The sequence below is a fragment of the Mesoplodon bidens genome (genome assembly GCF_964165515.1).
Source record: "Mesoplodon bidens genome assembly, chromosome: 10".
NCBI lineage: Eukaryota > Metazoa > Chordata > Mammalia > Artiodactyla > Ziphiidae > Mesoplodon > Mesoplodon bidens.
The window spans coordinates 68177598-68196761 of NC_138172.1; the positions used below are offsets into that span (position 1 = coordinate 68177598).

At 38.8% G+C, this 19164-nt stretch overlaps 1 protein-coding gene across 1 annotated transcript in view; it reads right to left on the minus strand.

Moving 5' to 3' along the window:
* The window catches only part of SLC26A8 (solute carrier family 26 member 8), a gene marked incomplete at its 3' end in the record, with an annotated part of 70332 nt that overhangs the window by 37329 nt on the left and 13839 nt on the right, over nt 1–19164 (minus strand). Inside the window, exons 4-5 of the mRNA XM_081246439.1 lie at nt 9822–9938; nt 7794–7975 (exon numbers count right to left, since the gene is read on the minus strand). Coding sequence (XP_081102565.1) covers nt 7794–7975; nt 9822–9938 — 299 coding nt within the window. The remainder of the gene's footprint in view (nt 1–7793; nt 7976–9821; nt 9939–19164) is intronic.

The window sequence follows — 19164 nt, forward strand, 5'->3', positions numbered from 1 at the left end:
AAGTACAGACAGTTCCCAAATTACAATGGTTCTAACATTTTTTTCAACTTTACTATGGTGCAAAAGAATATGCATTCAGTAGAAACCGTACTTTGAATTTTGATTTTTTTTTTCTGGGCTAGCCATATGCAGTATGATACTCTGTCGTAATCCTGGGCAGTGACAGTGAGCGACAGCTCCCTGTCAGCCAAACAATCATGAGGGTAAACAACTGATACACTTATAACTCTTCTGTACTCAGACAGCCATTCTGTTTTTCACCTTTAGTACAGTATTCAACAAATTACATGAGATATTCAATATTTTATTATAAAATAGATAATGTGTTAGATGATTTTGCCCAAGTGTAGTCTAATGTAAGTGTTCCAAGCACGTTTAAGGTAGGCCAGGCTAAGCTATGATGTTTGGTAGGCTAGGTGTATTAAATGTATTTTCGACTTACAGTATTTTCAACTTACCATGGGTTTATCAGTATGTAACCCCATCATAAAGCTGAGGAAGTTCTGTACTAAATGTTTGGTGAATGAAGGAAAGGCTCAATAAATGGTTGTTTCCTTCCCAGACAACTCCATCCCAGCTAAAATTTATTCCTTCACTTCACATTCTTTTTTTTTTTGGCCACACTGCGCATCATGTGGTATCTTAATTCCCCAACCAGAGATCGAACCCATGCTCTCTGCAGTGGAAGCGTGGACTCTTAACCACTGGACTGCCAGGGAAGTCCCCACTTCAAATTCTTTTGACAACTAACTCTTCACTTTTATTAACACTAGTTTGCAGTTTAAGATTATTTAGTGCACAGATTCTAGAGGTAGACAAACTGAGCCTGAATCCCAGTTTGGAATCGTACTGGTTATGTGACCTTGGGCAATTCACTTAACCTCTTTATACCTTTATTTCTTTAAAATAAGTACCAGAATAATACCTACCCTCATACAGGGGGCTGTTGTGAGGATCAAATGAGATAAAACATGTAAAGTGCTTTGAATATTGACAGCACATAGCAATAAATGTTAGATATTAGTATCTAGTTCAGACTTCTTTTTTTTTAATTTAAACTTTTTATTTTAAATAATTGTAGATTGATATGAAATTGTAAAAAAGCAACACACAGAGATTCAGTTTACCCAGTTACCCCAATGATAACATCTTGCACAACTGTAGTATTGATACAATGCCACAATTAGGATACTGACATCAATACAACCAAGTTACAAAATAATTCCATCAGCACAAAGATCCCTCTTGTTGTCCTTTAATAGCCTCTCTCCTCTCATCTCTACCTCCAATCTCCATCCTCTGACCTCTACCCATCTTTAATCCCTGGCGACAACTAATCTATTCTCCATTTCTATAATTTTGTCACTTCAAGAATTTTACATAAATGGAATCATCAGTATTTAAACTTTCCAATTTTACATAAATGGAATCATCAGTATGTAAACTTTCCAATTTCATTCATTTTTGCTCTTTATTATTTCCTTCCTTCTGCTTATTTTGGGTTTAATTTGCTCTTATTTTTCTAGGTTTTGAAGAGAGAGCATGTATTATTAATTTGAGACATTTTCTTTATTCTACTGTATGCATTTTAGTGCTATAAATTTCCTTTTCAGCACTGCTTTAGCTGTGTTCCAAAAATTTTGGTATGTTTTATTTTCATTTACTTCAAGGTATTTTTCTTTTAAGATTTAATTTTATTTATTTTTGGCTGTGTTGGGTCTTCATTGCTGCGCGCAGGCTTTCTCTAGCTGTGGCGAGTGGGGGCTATTCTTCATTGAGGTGCATGGGCTTCTCATTGTGGTGGCTTTTCTTGTTACGGAGCATGGGTTCTAGGCGTGTAGGCTTCAGTAGTTGCAGCACGTGGGCTCAGTAGTTGTGGCTCGTCAGCCCTAGAGCACTGGCTCAGTAGTTGTGGCACACGGGCTTAGTTGCTCCGCAGCATGTGGGATCTTCCTGGACCAGGGATTGAGCCCATGTCCCCTGCATTGGCAGGCAGATTCTTACCTCCTGCGCCACCAGGGAAGTCCCTACTTCATTGTATTTTTTAAAAACTTCCCTTGAGATTTCCTACCTGACTTATGGATTATTTAGAAGTATGCTGTTTAGTAGTATCCAGATATTTGGAGACTTTCCTCTTAACTTTTTGTTATTGAGTTCTAGTTTGATTCCACTGTGGTCACAGAACATACTGTTTGATTTCAATTCTTTTAAATTTATTGAGGTTTGTTTTATAGCTCAGGATACAGTCTATCTTGCTGTATGTTCCATGGGTTGTTGAAAAGAATGTGTATTCTGCTGTTACTGGTGGGAGTATTCTGTAAATGTCTCAAATCCTATTGGTGTTGTTGATATTTTGAATTTTATTATATGCTTGCTGATTTTCTGTCTAGTTGTCCAATCAAATGTTGAGCGAGGGGTGTTGAAGTCTCCAACTGTAATTGTGGATTTGTCTATTTCTCCTTTCCAGTTATATCAGTTTTTGCTTCACATATTTTGTAGCTCTGTTGTTTGGTGCATACATATGTAGGATTGCTATGTCTTCTTGGTAGACTGATACTTTTATCATTATATAATGTCCCTCTTTACCTCTGGTAATTTTCTTGGCTCTGAAGTCTACTTTATCTGATATTAATATAGTCAATCCTGCTTTCCTTTGATTAATATTTGCATGATCTATCTTTCCATTTTTTTACTTTCAACCTGTCTATATTATTATATTTGATGTTTCTTGTAGACAGCATATTTCTAAATATGTCAGTCTCTAACTTTAATGTAAATGTCAATACATTAGGGCTTAAGTCTGCCATTTTTCTGTTTGTTTTCTCTGTTTTTCAACTCTTTATTTTTCCTGATTTCATTGGTTACTTGAACATTTTTTAGAATTTCATTTTGACTTATCTACAGTGTTTTTGAGTGTATCTCTTCGTATAGATTTTAAGTGGTTGTCCTAGGTATTACATTATATATGCATAACGTATCACAGTCTACCGGTGTAAACATTTTACCAGTTTGAGCAAATTATAGAAACTTTACCTCCCTTTATGTTTTTTATAAAAGAATTGTTTTAAATATTTCTTCCATATGCATTTTGAACCACATCAGACAGTGCTATAATTTTGTTTCAACCATTGAACATAATTTAGAAAACCCAAGAAGCAAGGAAAACTACCATATTTATCCATACTTTTCCTTTTCCATTGTTCTTTCTTCCTTCTTGATGTTCCAAGATGCCTTCTTTTATCATTTCCTTTCTGTATAGAGAACTTCCATTAGCCATTCTTTTAGGGTAGGTCTTGCTGGTGACAAATTCTCTTAGTTTTGCTTCATCTGAGAATGTCTTGATATCTCCTTCATTCTTTTTTTTTAATTTATTTATTTTTGGCTGTGTTGGGTCTTCATTGCTGCATGTGGGCTCTCTCTAGTTGCAGCAAGCAGGGGTTACTCTTTGTTGTGGTGTGTGGGCTTCTCATTGCGGTGGCTTCTCTTTGTTGTGGAGCATGGGCTCTAGACATGCAGGCTTCAGTAGTTGTGGCATGTGGGCTCAGTAGTTGTGGCTCGCAGGCTCTAGAGCGCAGGCTCAGTAGTTGTGATGCATGGGCTTAGTTGCTCTGCAGCATGTGGGATCTTGCCGGACCAGGGCTCGAACCTGTGTCCCCTGTATTGGCAGGCGGATTCTTAACCACTGCACCACCAGGGAAATCCCTCTCCTTCATTCTTGAAGGATATTTTCACTGAGGCTGTGATTTTGGATTGACAGTTCTTTCATAAACAAAATATATTGTGCAATTTCCTTCTGGTCTCCATGGTTTCTAACAAGAAATCTGCTGTCATTTAAATTATTTTCCCCCTGTAGGTGAAGTGTTTCTCTCACTGCTTTCAAGATTTTTTTTCATTGTTTTTAGTTTTCAGAAGTTGACTATGGGGACTTCCCTGGTGGCGCAGTGGTTAAGAATCTGCCTGCCAATGCAGGGGACATGGGTTCAAGCCCTGGTCAGGGAAGATCCCACATGCCATGGAGGAACTGAGCCCATGCACCACATCTACTGAGCCTGCACTCTAGAGCTCGCAAGCCACAACTATTGAGCCCATGCAGCACAACTGCTGAGCCCACACATCACAACTACTGAAGCCCACATGCCTAGAGTTTGTTCTCCACAACAAGAGAAGCCACCGCAATGAGAAACCCGCACACCGCAATGAATAGTGACCCCCACTCGCCACAACTAGAGAAAGCCTGAGTGCAGCAACAAAGACCCAATGCAGCCAAAACTTAAAAAAAAAAAAAAAAAAAAAAGAACAGGTTGACTATGATTTGTCTTGATGTGGATTTCTATGGATTTATCTTCTTTGGGTTTTTCCAAGCTTCTTAAATCTGTAGGATTATATTTTTTGCCAAATTTGGGGAGTTTTCAGCTATTATTTCTTCAAATAATTCAGCCCCATTTTTTTTCTCCTCCCTTTCTGGTATGCTTATGACACAAATTTTAGAGCTTTTGTTATAGTCCCATTTGTCCCTGAGGCTCCGTTAATTTTTTTTCTGTCTATTTTCTCTCTGTAGTTCGGACTGGGTAATTTCTATTGTTCTGTCTTCAAGTTCATTGATTTTTTCCTCTGTCTCCTCCATTTTGCTGTTGAGCCCATCCTTTGAATTTTTAAATTTGGTTACTGTATTTTTCAGCTCCAAAATTTTCACTTGGTTCTTCTTTACGTCTTCTATTTACTTTTTAAGACTTTCTATTTTTTCACTTGTTTCAAGCATGTTCATAATTGGTTGCTGAAGCGTTTTTAGGATGGCTGCTTTATAATTTATGCCAGATAATTCTGATATCTCTGTCATCTCAGTGCTGGCATCTTTTTCTTCATTTCTTTCTTCATTTAAGTTGAAATGTTCTCGGTTCTTGATATGACAAGTTATTTTCAGTTTAATTGTTGACATTTTGTGTACTATGCTATAAGACTCTGGATCTTATTTAAACCTTCTGATTTAGCCAGCTTATTTTGATAAAGTGCTGGCAGGGGAAGGGGAAGGTGCCACCTTGTTACTGCCTGGTAAGGCAGAAGTCCAGGTTCTCCTCTCAAAATCCACTGACACTTGAGGCAATAGGGACTCTTCATTTTTGCTGGGAAGGGATGGAAGTTCTGGCTCCCCACTAGGCCTCCCATCCTGGCTGGGAGAGACAGAAATGCCTTTATTGCTCCCTACATCACCTCCATTGACACTGCTGAAGAGGGGGTTGTCATCATTAATGCTGTGTTGTGGTGAAAGACCTGACCCTTCACTAGGCTTTCTCTGACACACCCCAGCAAAGAGTAGGAAGGGTGTCTCATTACTGCCCAGTGGAGATGAAAGCCTTGACTCCCTATTTGGCCTTCTCTGACAATACCCCAGGTGGCTACCTCATTACAGCTGGGTGAGTGTGGAAGTCTGGGCTCCCTGCTTGGCCTTTGCTGGCATGAGTGGGGATGACACCACAGGTTTGTTTTTTGTTTTTTTGGTGTTTGTCTAGAGTAGAGCAGTTATTGGGTAAAAGTTTTCAGTCTTGCTAGTCTTTCCTGGTCCTGTGGTTATAAAGAGCAGACTTTTGTTGGGGTTTTTTTTTGGTCTGCCCATGTTGGCATTTTGGGTTTCTGGCTTCTTCAGCACCAAATTTGAGATATATGAGGCAAAAAAGAAAACCCAAGGAACTCACCACTGTGTTGTTCCTTGGGTCTGAGCCAGTTTGTCTTCTTCTCTTCACCTTTCAGAGTCTTTTTACATTTGTTCTGTATATAATTTTCCAAGGTTTTTAGTTGTTCTTAGCAGGAGGAATAGGCAAAAGTACATATATTCCATCTTCCTGTAAATGGAATATCTCCTCCTTTATTACATGAAAGAAAAATGACACTCAAACAACAGGAAAGAACTTGCCAAGGCCACTTAGATAATTAATAGGTTGCTGACTTACTGCCTGTGATTTTGTCTTCTCCTACAAGATTGAATATTTTAAACACAGATATTATATCTTTTTATTTTTTTAAATAAATTTATTTATTTTATTTATTTATTTTTGGCTGCACTGGGTCTTCGTTGCTGCTTGCGGGCTTTCTCTAGTTACAGCAAGCGGGGGCTACTCTTCGTGTGGTGTGTGGGCTTCTCACTGTAGTGGCTTCCATAGTTGTGGCACGTGGGCTCAGTAGTTGTGGTTCGCAGGCTCCAGAGCGCAGGCTCAGCAGCTGTGGTGCATGGGCCCAGCTGCTCCATGGCATGTGGGATCTTCCCAGACCAGGGCTCGAACCCACGTCGCCTGCATTGGCAGGCGGCCTCTCAATCACTGCGCCATCAGGGAAGCCTGGTATTATATCTTTAAAAAAAAAATTTTGGTCTCTATTAAAGTACCAATTTCATTTCTCTATACTTGGTAATTATAATTTATTAATGCTTACTATGTGACAGGCTCTGGGCTGAATGCTTTGCATGCATTTTCTCACTTAATCCTCACAAGAACTCTGCAATATAAATATTATTATTCCCAATTTAAACATGAAGAAACTGAGGCCCACGAAGGTAAGATAACTTAAGTAAGTCACATAGCTGGTAAGTGTCAGGGCTGGGGTCAGCCTACCGTAATAGCCTGCCTTTGTAGGCTTCCAGTAAGTCCTTGCATAATAAAAGATGGCCCCGGGGAAATCAGTGAAAATTAGCTATAGAGCAGGTTAGCTGAGAAGAAAGAGGAATAAAACTGAAATATGTGACTTTAGTTTAGTGGGTGACACTTCAGATGGTAGACTCTCAGAAGAAATTAAAGACACTGCCCAAAATAAGGTCTGATATATTTTTTTTTTTTTTTTTTTTTTTTTTTTTGCTGTATGCGGGCCTCTCACTGCTGTGGCCCCTCCCGTTGTGGAGCACAGGCTCCGGACGTGCAGGCTCAGCGGCCATGGCTCACGGGCCCAGCCGCTCCGCGGCATGTGGGACCCTCCCGGACCGGGGCACGAACCCGTGTCCCCTGCACCGGCAGGCGGACTCCCAACCACTGCGCCACCAGGGAAGCCCCAAGGTCTGATATTTTAATAAATCATTGATATTGTCCATTAGCTGAGTCCTGTCATTGCAGAAAAAGGATTTCAGGTCTGACTCTAATGCTCACTAACCAAAAATATAGTATGTGAGCCCATGAATGCTATTCTTGTTGAAAGAATGGAAAGAAATTTTTAAAACGTGAAATCATGAGTAGAACTCTAGGCCACAGTCCCTGGGACCCTTCTTTAGTCTTAGAGTATCAGGGACTGATGAAAATATTGAGTATCTCATCCTAAACCAATGTGGTAGATTTCAGAGGAGGGAGAAGTTTTGTTACTGAGGAGACAGCCTATCCACAAGACCCATGTTTTTGAAAAATTAAATCACTTAAGTATTGGGAAGCAGCCGCATAGCACAGGGAGATCAGCTCCGTGCTTTGTGACCACCTGGAGGGGTGGGATAGGGAGGGTGGGAGGAAGGGAGACGCAAGAGGGAAGAGATATGGGAACATATGTATATGTATAACTGATTCACTTTGTTATAAAGCAGAAACTAACACACCATTGTAAAGCACTTATACTCCAATAAAGATGTAAAAGAAAAAAAATTTGTTGAGGGTAAATAAATAATTAAATAAATTGCACACACACACACACACACACACACACACACAAAATCACTTAAGTTCCAGATATATCACAATGGGTAACAGGAGCAATTAAAGGAAGGGGTCCACATGCAGACCCTTTATTTATTTATTGCTTTTTCAGGGGTTCAGAGACTCAGGTCCTACCTGAATAATCCCAGTCAGCAAAGTTGTGGATGCCACCACACTCAAGGATTTGTTATAGTTCTCAAAGAAGGAGAGGTTAGAAGAGTCATCCTTGATGGAAGTTCCCAGTATTAGGTGGCCACTGTTGAATGGGTACGTCCTCAGGACATTTATCGTCAGAGCACTCACAAGGAAGAATGTACCTATGAAAGAAAACGTTTAGGCAGAAGGTGAGGTTTTAAGTCCAGGTAAACTGACAGATATTGACAAAAGCAAGGCATGGTCTGATGTTTTGCCCTTGATCTGACAAACTTTTCTTATTTGAAAGTGGCCACCAAGAAATAAGAAAGAGCAGGGAAAAGAACTCTGGCTCCACGTACTGTAACCAACTCACAAGTTTTAGATCTTGGTGGTCTAGGTATTAACCTGTTTGCATCATGGGAATATGGAGTAGGATTAAAGAGAAATTGACTAGAAATGTTTATCAGGCTCAGCCACTGTGCCCATTCTTAGAAACGGTAAAAAATGAGATGGTGGTGAAAGGATCAGAAAACAAAGCTAATCAATAATAATAAGAAGAAAAATAATACCTAACACTTATGAAGGATTTTTTAGGTGCAAAATGACATGGAGCTAAACCTATTACGAATATAATTTCATTTACTTCTACTATCAACATAAGGGAGGCAAAGGCAAATCTTACCTTTAAAGTACGTAACAGAAACAAAACTCTAGTAGCCCTTGTTATCAGTATTTGGAAATGATTGTAATGTGCTCTGGGAACTTGGAAAAATGGCAATAAAATAGTTCTCTTAGTGTTCAAATGTAAAATCAACGCATAATAGATTTTAGTAAAGATATGGAATATTGTCCTTAAAAAAGGCAAAGGAGCACTCAACAGAATGGGATGGCAACTGGACTGAATATACAAACACACCTGGAGAAAAACTGTGACAGTCAGAATGGTCAGTGTTGGTTGCTTGGTCAGTTATACAGTCTGGAAGCTCAGAAAAAGGCACTTTACTGAGTGAATGTTGGCGATGCCCTTCTGAGATTCTCAGGGCATTTTGTGATTTGATTTCTGTATAGGTTCACCTAGGGGAAGAAATTGTGCTAATTATATGACCTTCAGCTAGTCTGGTCTCTGTAACAGTCATTTCCAATTATAAATTAGTAGATGGACTTTTGACTTAGGGAAGAAAAGTGCTTATCCTGTGGGTTTGAGTGCTTTGATTACTATGACAGCATTTTCTCAATGTAAATTAATAATCTGACATGATTACTGTTATTATTATTTTTTATATAAATTTATTTTATTTATTGATTGATTTTTGGCCACATTGGGTCTTCGTTGCTGCACGCAGGCTTTCTCTAGTTGCGGTGAGCAAGGGCTACTCTTTGCTGCGGTGCACAGGCTTCTCATTGCAGTGGCTTCTCTTGTTGCGGAGCACGGGCTCTAGGCGCGTGGGCTTCAGTAGTTGTGGCACACAGGCTCAGTAGTTGTGGCTCGCGGGCTCTAGAGTGCAGGCTCGGTAGTTGTGGCACATGGGCTTAGTTGCTCTGTGGCATGTGGGATCTTCCCGGACCAGAGCTCGAACCCGTGTCTCCTGCAGCAGGCGGATTCCTAACCACTGCGCCACCAGGGAAGCCCTGACATGATTATTATAAATCAGGTCCACAGATTTTGGTTATTATGGGTACAGCTGAAAAGTGGATCCACTCCAGGAGTTTTGGCAAAATCATTTCTGGATCTTCCAGGTTGAGGATAGTCAGATTCCAACATGTGGTAATTTCACCAAGAAAAGTACCTCTTGTCCTATAATTCCTTTAATAGCTTGCTGGCCTGTTTGTCTGGTGGTGACATTAATAATATCACAAAAGAAGTGTTCAATTTCTAAAATCTGAACACTAACCCTATGGATAGAATATCCATCTTCTGCCTCCTTTCTTTCTACCTTAAACATAGCTTTAGCTTGGGTTCCTTAGCAATAAGTAAATGATTGAGATGGAGACTTCATCCACCTCCTGTGGTTCCGGCACTGAACTCACCAATGGACATTTGATGACATGATCCCCAAATTCCATAAATTACTGAAGCACAGAAAGCTGCATAAGACACATTGAGAGGAGGAATCAGCTGCCTTGCCAGCAAACCAAACGTCAGGACTGAAAAGCAAGATACTTTAAGTAAGCAAAGGTAGTCTGGCTTTTAAAAGTCACCTGAAATAAAAACTGTAAAGAATATTTAAAATAAAAATGACCCATGTATACAGCTGACTATGGTAACAGAATCCCTTGGCATACAGCCCTTAATTAGTACTTTTTATTATCTCCTTTGATTTCTAACTTCTCTTCCTATTTTATCACAAGCTTTTACACATCAATTCTAAATCATAGGCTTAAACACCTTTCACTGTGAGGCCTTCATGCAAATCATGGAAAGCAAACATCACAACAATAAGACCTTTAATTCCAACAGCTCAGAAGAGCCCCATTCTTACGCCCAGTCTAGTACAAGAAGGCCCTAGGAATCCTCCAGGGCTGGAGAAAAAGCTGGAGAACAGGCAAGGATTGTCACACTTAACTGACGTGACTCCAAGTTGGTATGTGTTGTCTCTCTTCCATATGCCAACCACTCCAGTCTCTTCCTTCAGCTCCTTCTTCAGTACTTACTTTCTTTTCTAAGAAGCACGATAAGAATTTGGAAATTGTGAGGCAAATGGATTAACATGCATGGTGTCATCCTTTGACGTCTCAAGTCCACAGCTCCTGCCCTGAGGGACTCTCTTCAATTTACATCATACCAGTGTGCTCATCAGAAATCAGTTATGAGTCCGGTGAGCCAATTTATTGCCTTAAATGAGCAAGGCTTTTTTTTAATGGAAAAGTTTAAACTTATTGAAAAATAGAGTATAATGAACCCCCAAGTACCCATCACCCACTTCAACGATGGTCAACTCATGGCCAATCTTGTTTCATCAATGCCCCCATTCCTCTCCCATCCCATATTATTTTGAGGCAAATCCAAAACACTAAATCATTTCATCTGTAGATATTTTCAGTATATATCTTTTAAAAAAACACCCTCTTTTGAGTACAATACCATCATCACACCTAAGAAATTATTAATGGTTCTTTAACATCATCAAATATCCAGTCAATGTTCAAATTTCCCTGATTTCTCATATATGGTTGTATTGGTAGACCACCTCTAAGATGATCTACAATGGCTAATTGGTATTCATGCCCTTTTTTGAGCTCCACCCCTAAAGCATGAAATAACTTACTTCTAATAAATAGGCTACAACAAAAATGATAAGATGTCACTTTTGAGATTAGGTTGCAAGAAGACTGTGGCTTCTGTCTTGGTTGCTCTCTGGCTCTCTCTTTCATTCAGGTCATCAGCTGACAGAGTTGACTTCAAGGGTGTGTGACCTATGCAATCACATAGTGCCCTGGGCTTAGAAAGCCTCCACACTTGGCTTAATGCTCTACTCTGACCATCTTGAAATTCTGGATAATTTCTGAACTAGGGACTCTGCATTTTCACCTTGCACTGGGCCCCACACATGGTCCTACCAGCAGCTGTGTTGTGAGGACACTCAAGCAGCCCATGTAGAGGCCCACATGGCGAGAAACCCAGGCCTGCCAGCAAACATGGGTGAGCCTGGAAGCTGATCCTCCAGCCTCAGTAGAGCCTTGAGATAACTGACAACTTGACTGCCACCTCATGAGAGACCTTGAACCAGAGGTGTGGTGGGTTTGGGGGTGATCTTTTAAAAAAGTTATTTGCTATTATATGTTGTGTTTTGTTTTGTTGATGTTGTTGTTGTTGTGCTTTCTTTTACAATCTTTGTGTTTATATCAAATTAGGTCCTCACATTAGTAGATATGTCTCTTGAGTCTTTTGTAATTTATAGGTTCCTCTTCCACATATTTTCCCTAAGCAAGCCTCAGTTGACTGCAAGTAACAGAAAACCTGCTCAAATCAGCTTGAGCAAAAGCGAAGAATTTTTTTTGACTGCACCGCCCAGCTTGAGGGATCTTAGTTCCTCAACCCAGTCTTGACCCCAGGCCCTGGCAGTGAAAGCACTGAGTCCTAACCACTGGACCACCAAGGAATTCCCAAAATAGGAAATTTATTAAAAGAGGACAAAGGTCAGTTGGGCCTCATCAGAGACTGGAAACAGAACTAAAAAGCCATCAGGATCCAGGCAGCTATTTCTCCATTCTCTTTGTCTCCAGGCTTACATAGTCTCCTGTCTTTGTTTCCAGTTTGGGGGCCATTATGAACAATACTGCTATGAATATTCTTGTACATGATTCCAGGTACACAGATGTATAAATTCCTCAAGATGATATACCCTGAAGCATAACTGCTGGGGCATTTACCAGAATATGCTAAACTGTTTTCCAAATGCTTGTACAATTTACATTCCCACCAACACCGTATGACAATTCCCTTTATCTACATCTGTAATAGCACATGATACTGTCAGAATTTTTATTTTAGTGTGTATGAGTTAGTTAATTTCCACTTCTACTTCATTGATTACCAATAATGTTGATCAATTTTATTTAGCAGTTCCTTACAGATATGTAGGAATATATATATTATAGATTTAAGTCCTTTGTTGGGTATTCTATGGTTTGCTTTTCAATCTTCATCATGTCTTTGAATAAACAGAAGTTCTTAAGTTTTATTTAATTCAACTTAACAGTCATTTCCTTTTAGGCTAGTGCTTTTTATGTCTTGTTTAAGAAACTTTCTACCTCACGACCATGAAGATATTCTCCTATTTTATTCCAAAAACATCTTTACAGTTTTATCTTTCATATTTGGGTCTTTAATCTAAAAGGAACAGATTTTTGTGTATGCTGTGAGGTAGAGGTCTACAAATTGATTTTTTTCATATAAGTATTCAATTGTTTCACATCATTTTTTAAGTCTGTTTCTATAGTGACACATCTGATACAAACCATGCAACATATAAATGTGTGACCCTTTTCTGTTCCACTGGCCTAATTGTCTAAGTCTGTAATACCACACTGTTTTGTTCTTATATAAATTTATTTATTTATTTATTTTTGTCTGTGTTGGGTCTTTGTTGCAGCATGCGGGCTTTCTCTAGTTGTGGCGACCAGGGGCTACTCTGTTGTGCTGCACGGACTTCTCATTGCGGTGGCTTCTCTTGTTGAAGAGCACAGGCTCTAGGCACGCTAGCTTCAGTAGTTGTGACTCACGGGCTCTAGAGCGCAGGCTCAGTAGTTGTGGCGCACGGGCTTAGGTTCTCCGTGGCATGTGGGATCTTCCCAGACCAGGGCTCGAACCCGTGTCCCCTACATTGGCAGGCGGATTCTTAACCACTGCACCACCAGGGAAGTCCACCACACTGTTTAATTACTTTTTTTAGTAATTAGTCTAGTAATAGTTTTGTAATAAATTTAGTAATCCCCATTTTTATTGTGAAATATATAAATAGAAAGTGCATTAGAATAGATGTTGAGCTTAATAAATATTTATAAAACAAACACTCACGTTATCCCCACCCAAATCTTTAATCACAACTCCATCCCTCCCCACAGAGGTGTTCATTATTTTGACTTTTGTGATAATAATTTCTTTGCTTTTCTTTATAGTTTTACCACTGGTATACATATCCCTAAACAGTATAATTTAGTTTGTCCACTTTTGAACTTTATATTAATGGAATTACATTGTATACAATTTTTATTTCTGCTTATTTTTCTTATTATTATGTATATAAGTATCTTCCATGTTGCTGTGAGTTGCTTGAGAGTGCTCATTTTCCTTCTGTGTAGTCCAATATACGTATATATGAATGCTTATTTATTCTTTCTACTTTTTTTTTTTTTTTTTTTGCGGTACGTGGGCCTCTCACCTTTGTGGCCTCTCCCGTTGCGGAGCACAGGCTCCGGACGCGCAGGCTTAGCAGCCATGGCTCAAGGGCCCAGCCGCTCCGCGGCATGTGGGATCCTCCTGGACCGGGGCACGAACCCGTGTCCCCTGCATCGGCAGGCGGATTCTCAACCACTGCGCCCCCAGGGAAGCCCTATTCTTTCTACTTTTGATGGACATTATCTTAAACATTATAACTTTATATTCAGTCTTGATAGCTGGAGGAGCAAATCCTCCCGTGTTGCTCTTCAAAAGAATTTGCCTATTCTTGGAAAATGCTATCTTTCAATTAATTTAGGTCCTTATTAATATTTCTCAATAAAGTTGCATATTTTCTCTATAGAGGTCTTGCATACCATTTCTTAGTTTCATTACAACTTACTTCATATTTACTATGCTTTGGTAAATGGTATTTAAAATTTTTTTTCACTTTCTGTTTCCTGCAGGTATAAAGGGATGTAATTGATTTTTATTTACTCATCTTATATCCAGCAATTTTGATAAAATCTTATTAATTCTATTAATTTATCTGTAGATTCTTTTGAATTTTCTACATTAAAAAATACATCTACGAATGAAGTTTTATTTCTTGCTTTGCAATTCTTTACACTTATATTCTTTTCCTTGCTTTAATACACTGCCTGTGAATTCCACTATAATATCGTATAGCCCTATTTACTCTTTTTTTTTTTTGGCTGCATTGGGTCTTTGTTGCTTCACGCAGGCTTTCTCTAGTTGCGGTGAGCAGGGGCTAGGCTACTCTTCGTTGTGGTGCATGGGCTTCTCATTGTGGTGGCTTCTCTTGTTGCAGAGCACAGGCTCTAAGTGCACGGGCTTCAGTAGTTGTGGCTCGCGGGCTCTGGAGCGCATGCTCAGTAGTTGTGGCACACGCGCTTAGTTGCTCCACATCATGTGGGATCTTCCTGGACCAGGGCTCAAACCCGTGTCCCCTGCGTTGGCAGGCAGATTCGTAACCACTGCGCCACCAGGGAAGTCCCTGAATAGCCCTATTTACTTTTTTTTTTTTTTTTTTTTGTGGTACGTGGGTCTCTCACTGTTGTGGCCTCTCCCGTTGCGGAGCACAGGCTCTGGAAGCACAGGCTCCGCGGCCATGGCTCACGGGCCCAGCATCTCCGCAGCATGTGAGATCTTCCCAGACCAGGGCACGAACCCGTGTCCCCTGCATCGGCAGGCGGACTCTCAACCACTGCACCACCAGGGAAGCCCAGCCCTATTTATTCTTGATAAGCAACATGTAGTGTGAGGAGAAAGTCTTTTGAAACGTAGGGTTTCAAATAACTCACCAATGCAGGGAAGGTAAGAGAATTACTTGGTAACGGCCTGAGAACTAAGTGGTCTAAGTCTCAGTTAAGCTTAAGCCATGGAGAAACAGAGAGAAACCAAGTCTCCAGACTCTCCAAAACCTCAAAAAGTTTTTACATTTTGAACAAATTTTAGACTTATAGAAAAGCTACAAAAATAATAGAACATTTCCATATATACCTTACATAGATTCCCCTAATGTTAACATTGTACATAGTCATAGTATAATTATTGGGATCAGGAAATTAACATTAGAAATTTAACTAAATACTTTACTTGAATTTCAACAGTTTTTCCCCTAATTTCCTTTTTCTGTTCCAGGATTCTATCCACAGCTCCCTACTCCATTTAGTTGTTATTTCTCCTTAGTCCTAAAATCTGTTATAGTTCCTCAGTCTTTAATTGTGTTTCTTGACTTTGACACTTTGGAAGAGTATTAATAGATGAGCTATTTTGCCAAATGCCCCTCAGTTTGGGGTTGCTTAGGTTCCTTATGATCATACTAAGGTTATACATTTTTGATGCACATACTACAGAAATGGCATTGTGTCCTTTTTAGTGCATCATATCACAAGATTTGTGATCTCCATATGTCTTACTGTTGGTGGTGATAGCACTGATCACTTGTTTAAGGTAGTTTCTCCCAGGTTCTCTACTGTAAATTAGTGGAGTAGTTGATAAATATCTTGAGGAAGATACTTTGAAACTATGCAAATCCTGTTACATAGATTGCAAACTTTTACCCACTAATTTTAACCTCTGTTAGTGGATTTTATCTCCAATAAGTATTACCATAGTTTTTCACTAATGGTGATTTTCTATTTTCTTTCACATTTGTAAATTCGGATTCTACTGTAAGGAAGAGCCAGCACCTTTTTAATAAGGTTTTCATCATGCAGTATTTTTGTTTCATCTGAAGAAAATTATTAAGTCGTTAGGTCCTACCTGTTTAAATATAAGTAAAACTTTTGAATTATTTACACTACAAATTATTTCATTATTCACACTACTTAAAATAACACACATTTCCTTAGTCAGTCAGCAAGAGTTGCTTGGATTCATTCATTCACAGTTATATAATCATTATTCAACAAATATCCTGAGTACCTACTATGTGCCAAATACTGTGCTGGATGCTAGGTATACTTATACATCCTAATGTCATTCTTATTTTGGTACGAAATTATGCTGATGACTTGGAAATTTAGCAAAGAAATATCCTCAAACTTTGACCATAAACGAAGGATGTGTGATAAGTGGGTGTCAGTAGGGGACTCACAGGCAAAGCATCAGTGCCAAGAGTTCAGGTCTCTCATTTCAGCACCACAAGAATGCTCTAGAGACTTTCTGATACTTTCCTGGAAGTGAATATACTCATACAAATGGATCATTTTGGTTTGTATCTGCCATATGAAAAATTTTAAAGGTACTCCTTTATTCTGGGAATACAAGGCTAGTTCAATATTTTAAAATCAACTCATGTAATCCAGTCTAAAGGGAAAACTTTGACAAAATACAACATTCACTTATGATAAAAATTCTCAGCAAACTAGAAAAGATACAAACTTTCTCCACCTAATAAAGGGCACCTACAAAAACCCTACAGCTAACATCATACTTAATGTTGAACGATTGAATGCTTTTCCCCTGAGATCAGGAACAAAGCAAAATGTCTATTCTCACCACTCTTATTTAACATATACTGGAAGTCTTAGCTAGTACAATAAGCAAGAAAAAGTTATAAAAGCCATTCATATTAGAAGGAAGAAAACATAACTGTCTCTACTCACAGATGATATGACTATCAATGTAGTGAGTCCCAGGGAATCTATAAAAGATTCTTAGAACTAATAAGTGAGTTGCAGGATACAAGGTAAACACACAAAATTCAGTTGTATTTCTATATGCAAACAATGCACAACTGGAAACCAAAAATGTTTTTAATTACCATATACAATATCTCTTCCAAAATGAAATACTTAGATATAAATCTAACAAAATATATACAGAATCTGTATGCTGAAAATGACAAATGCTGATGAAAGAAATTAAAGTAACACCTAAATAAATGAAGAGACATACTGTGATCATGGAGTGGAAACTCAACATAATAAGACATCAATTCTCCTCAAAGTAATCTATGAATTAAATCAATAGCTATCAAAATCTCAGAAGGATTTTTTGTAGATATTGACAAGCTGATTTTAAAATTTGTATGAAAGAATAGTTAAAACAATTTCAAAAAAGAACAAAATTGGAGGAATCACACTACCCAATTTTAAGACTCACTAAAAAGATACAATAATCGATACATGATATTGGGAAAGGGGTAGACATATACATCAATGGAAGAGAATAGAGTCCAGAAATAGTCCCACAAAAATATGGCTATTTGATATCTGACAAAAGTTCAAAAACAATTCGTTGGAGAATAGACTTCTTTAAAAATGCAGCAAAAAATACACCTTGGCCTAAACTTCACAACTTATTTAAAGATTAACTCAAAATGGATCAGTTCTAAAAGTAAAGCATAAAATGTAAGACTTTTAGAAGAAAACATAGGAGAAAATCTTTGTGACTTGATGGTTAAGTGAAGAGTTTTTATATGTGATAAGAAAAGTACAATCCATAAAAGGAAAAAAAATTGATAAATTGGACTTTATCAAAATTAAAACCTGGGCTTCCCTGGTGGCGCAGTGGTTGAGAGTCCGCCTGCCGATGCAGGGGACACGGGTTCGTGCCCCGGTCCGGGAAGATCCCACATGCCGTGGAGCAGCTGGGCCTGTGAGCCATGGCCGCTGAGCCTGCGCATCCGGAGCCTGTGCTCCACAACAGGGGAGGCCACAGCGGTGAGAGGCCCGCGTACCACAAAAAAAAAAAAAAAAAAAAAAAAAAAATTAAAACCTTTTGCTCTGCCAGAGATACTGTCAAGAGAATGAAAAGATAAGCTACAGACTGAGAGAAAATATTTGAAAATCACATATTTGACAAAGGACTTGTACTCAGAATATAAAAAGAATTATCAAAAATTAACAATAGGAGGGCTTCCCTGGTGGCGCAGTGCTTGAGAGTCCACCTGCTGATGCAGGGGACATGGGTTCGTGCCCCGGTCCGGGAAGATCCCACATGTGGCGGGGCGGCTGGGCCCGTGAGCCATGGCCGCTGAGCCTTCGCATCCGGAGCCTATGCTCCGCAACGGGAGAGGCCACAACAGTGAGAGGCCCGCGTACTGCAAAAAAACAAAAACAAAACAAAACAAAACAAAAATATTAACAATAGGAAAAAAATTCCAATTAAAAAATGGGCAAAAAACTTGAACAGGCACTTTGCCAAAGGGGATCGAAGGACAGCGAATAAAAACATGAAAAGATGTTCAACTTCATTAACCATTAGGGAAATGCAAATTAAAAACACAATGAGATACCACTACATATCTCTTAGAATGGCTAAAATAACAGATATCAAAAAGTAGACCTCATCAAAGTTAGTAATTTTGCTCTGTAAATACTCTGTTAAGAGAATTAAAAGGAAAGTTACAGACTGGGAGAACATATTTGCCAAACACAAAAGACAAAGGACTAGTACCTAGAATATATAAATAACTCTCAAAACTCAAAAGTAAAAATGCAAACAGTCCAGTTAGGATATGAGCAAAAGACAAGAAGAGCCATTTCATTAAAATGCATAGATGGAGAATTAGCATATGAAACAATATTAAACATCATTAACCATTAGGGAAATGCAAACTGAAACCACAATGAGATCTCACTACACACCTATCAGAATGGCTAAAGTAAAAACTAGTGACTACACCAAATGGTAGTGAGGATGCAGAGCAACTGTATCACTCATACATTGACAATAGGAATGTAAAATGATACAACCGCTCTAGAAAATAGCTTGGCAGTTTCTTAGAAAACTAAACATGCCAACTACTATACAATCCAACAATTGCATTCCTGGACATTTATCCCTGAGAAATGAAGACTATGTTAACTAACCTACATACAGATGTTCATAATAGTTATATTTGTAATAGCCAAAAACTACAAACAATCCAGATGTCTTTCAAGGGTGAAATTTTAAGCAAACTGTGGTATATCTATACCATGGAATACTACTCAGAAATAAAAAGGAATAGACTATTGA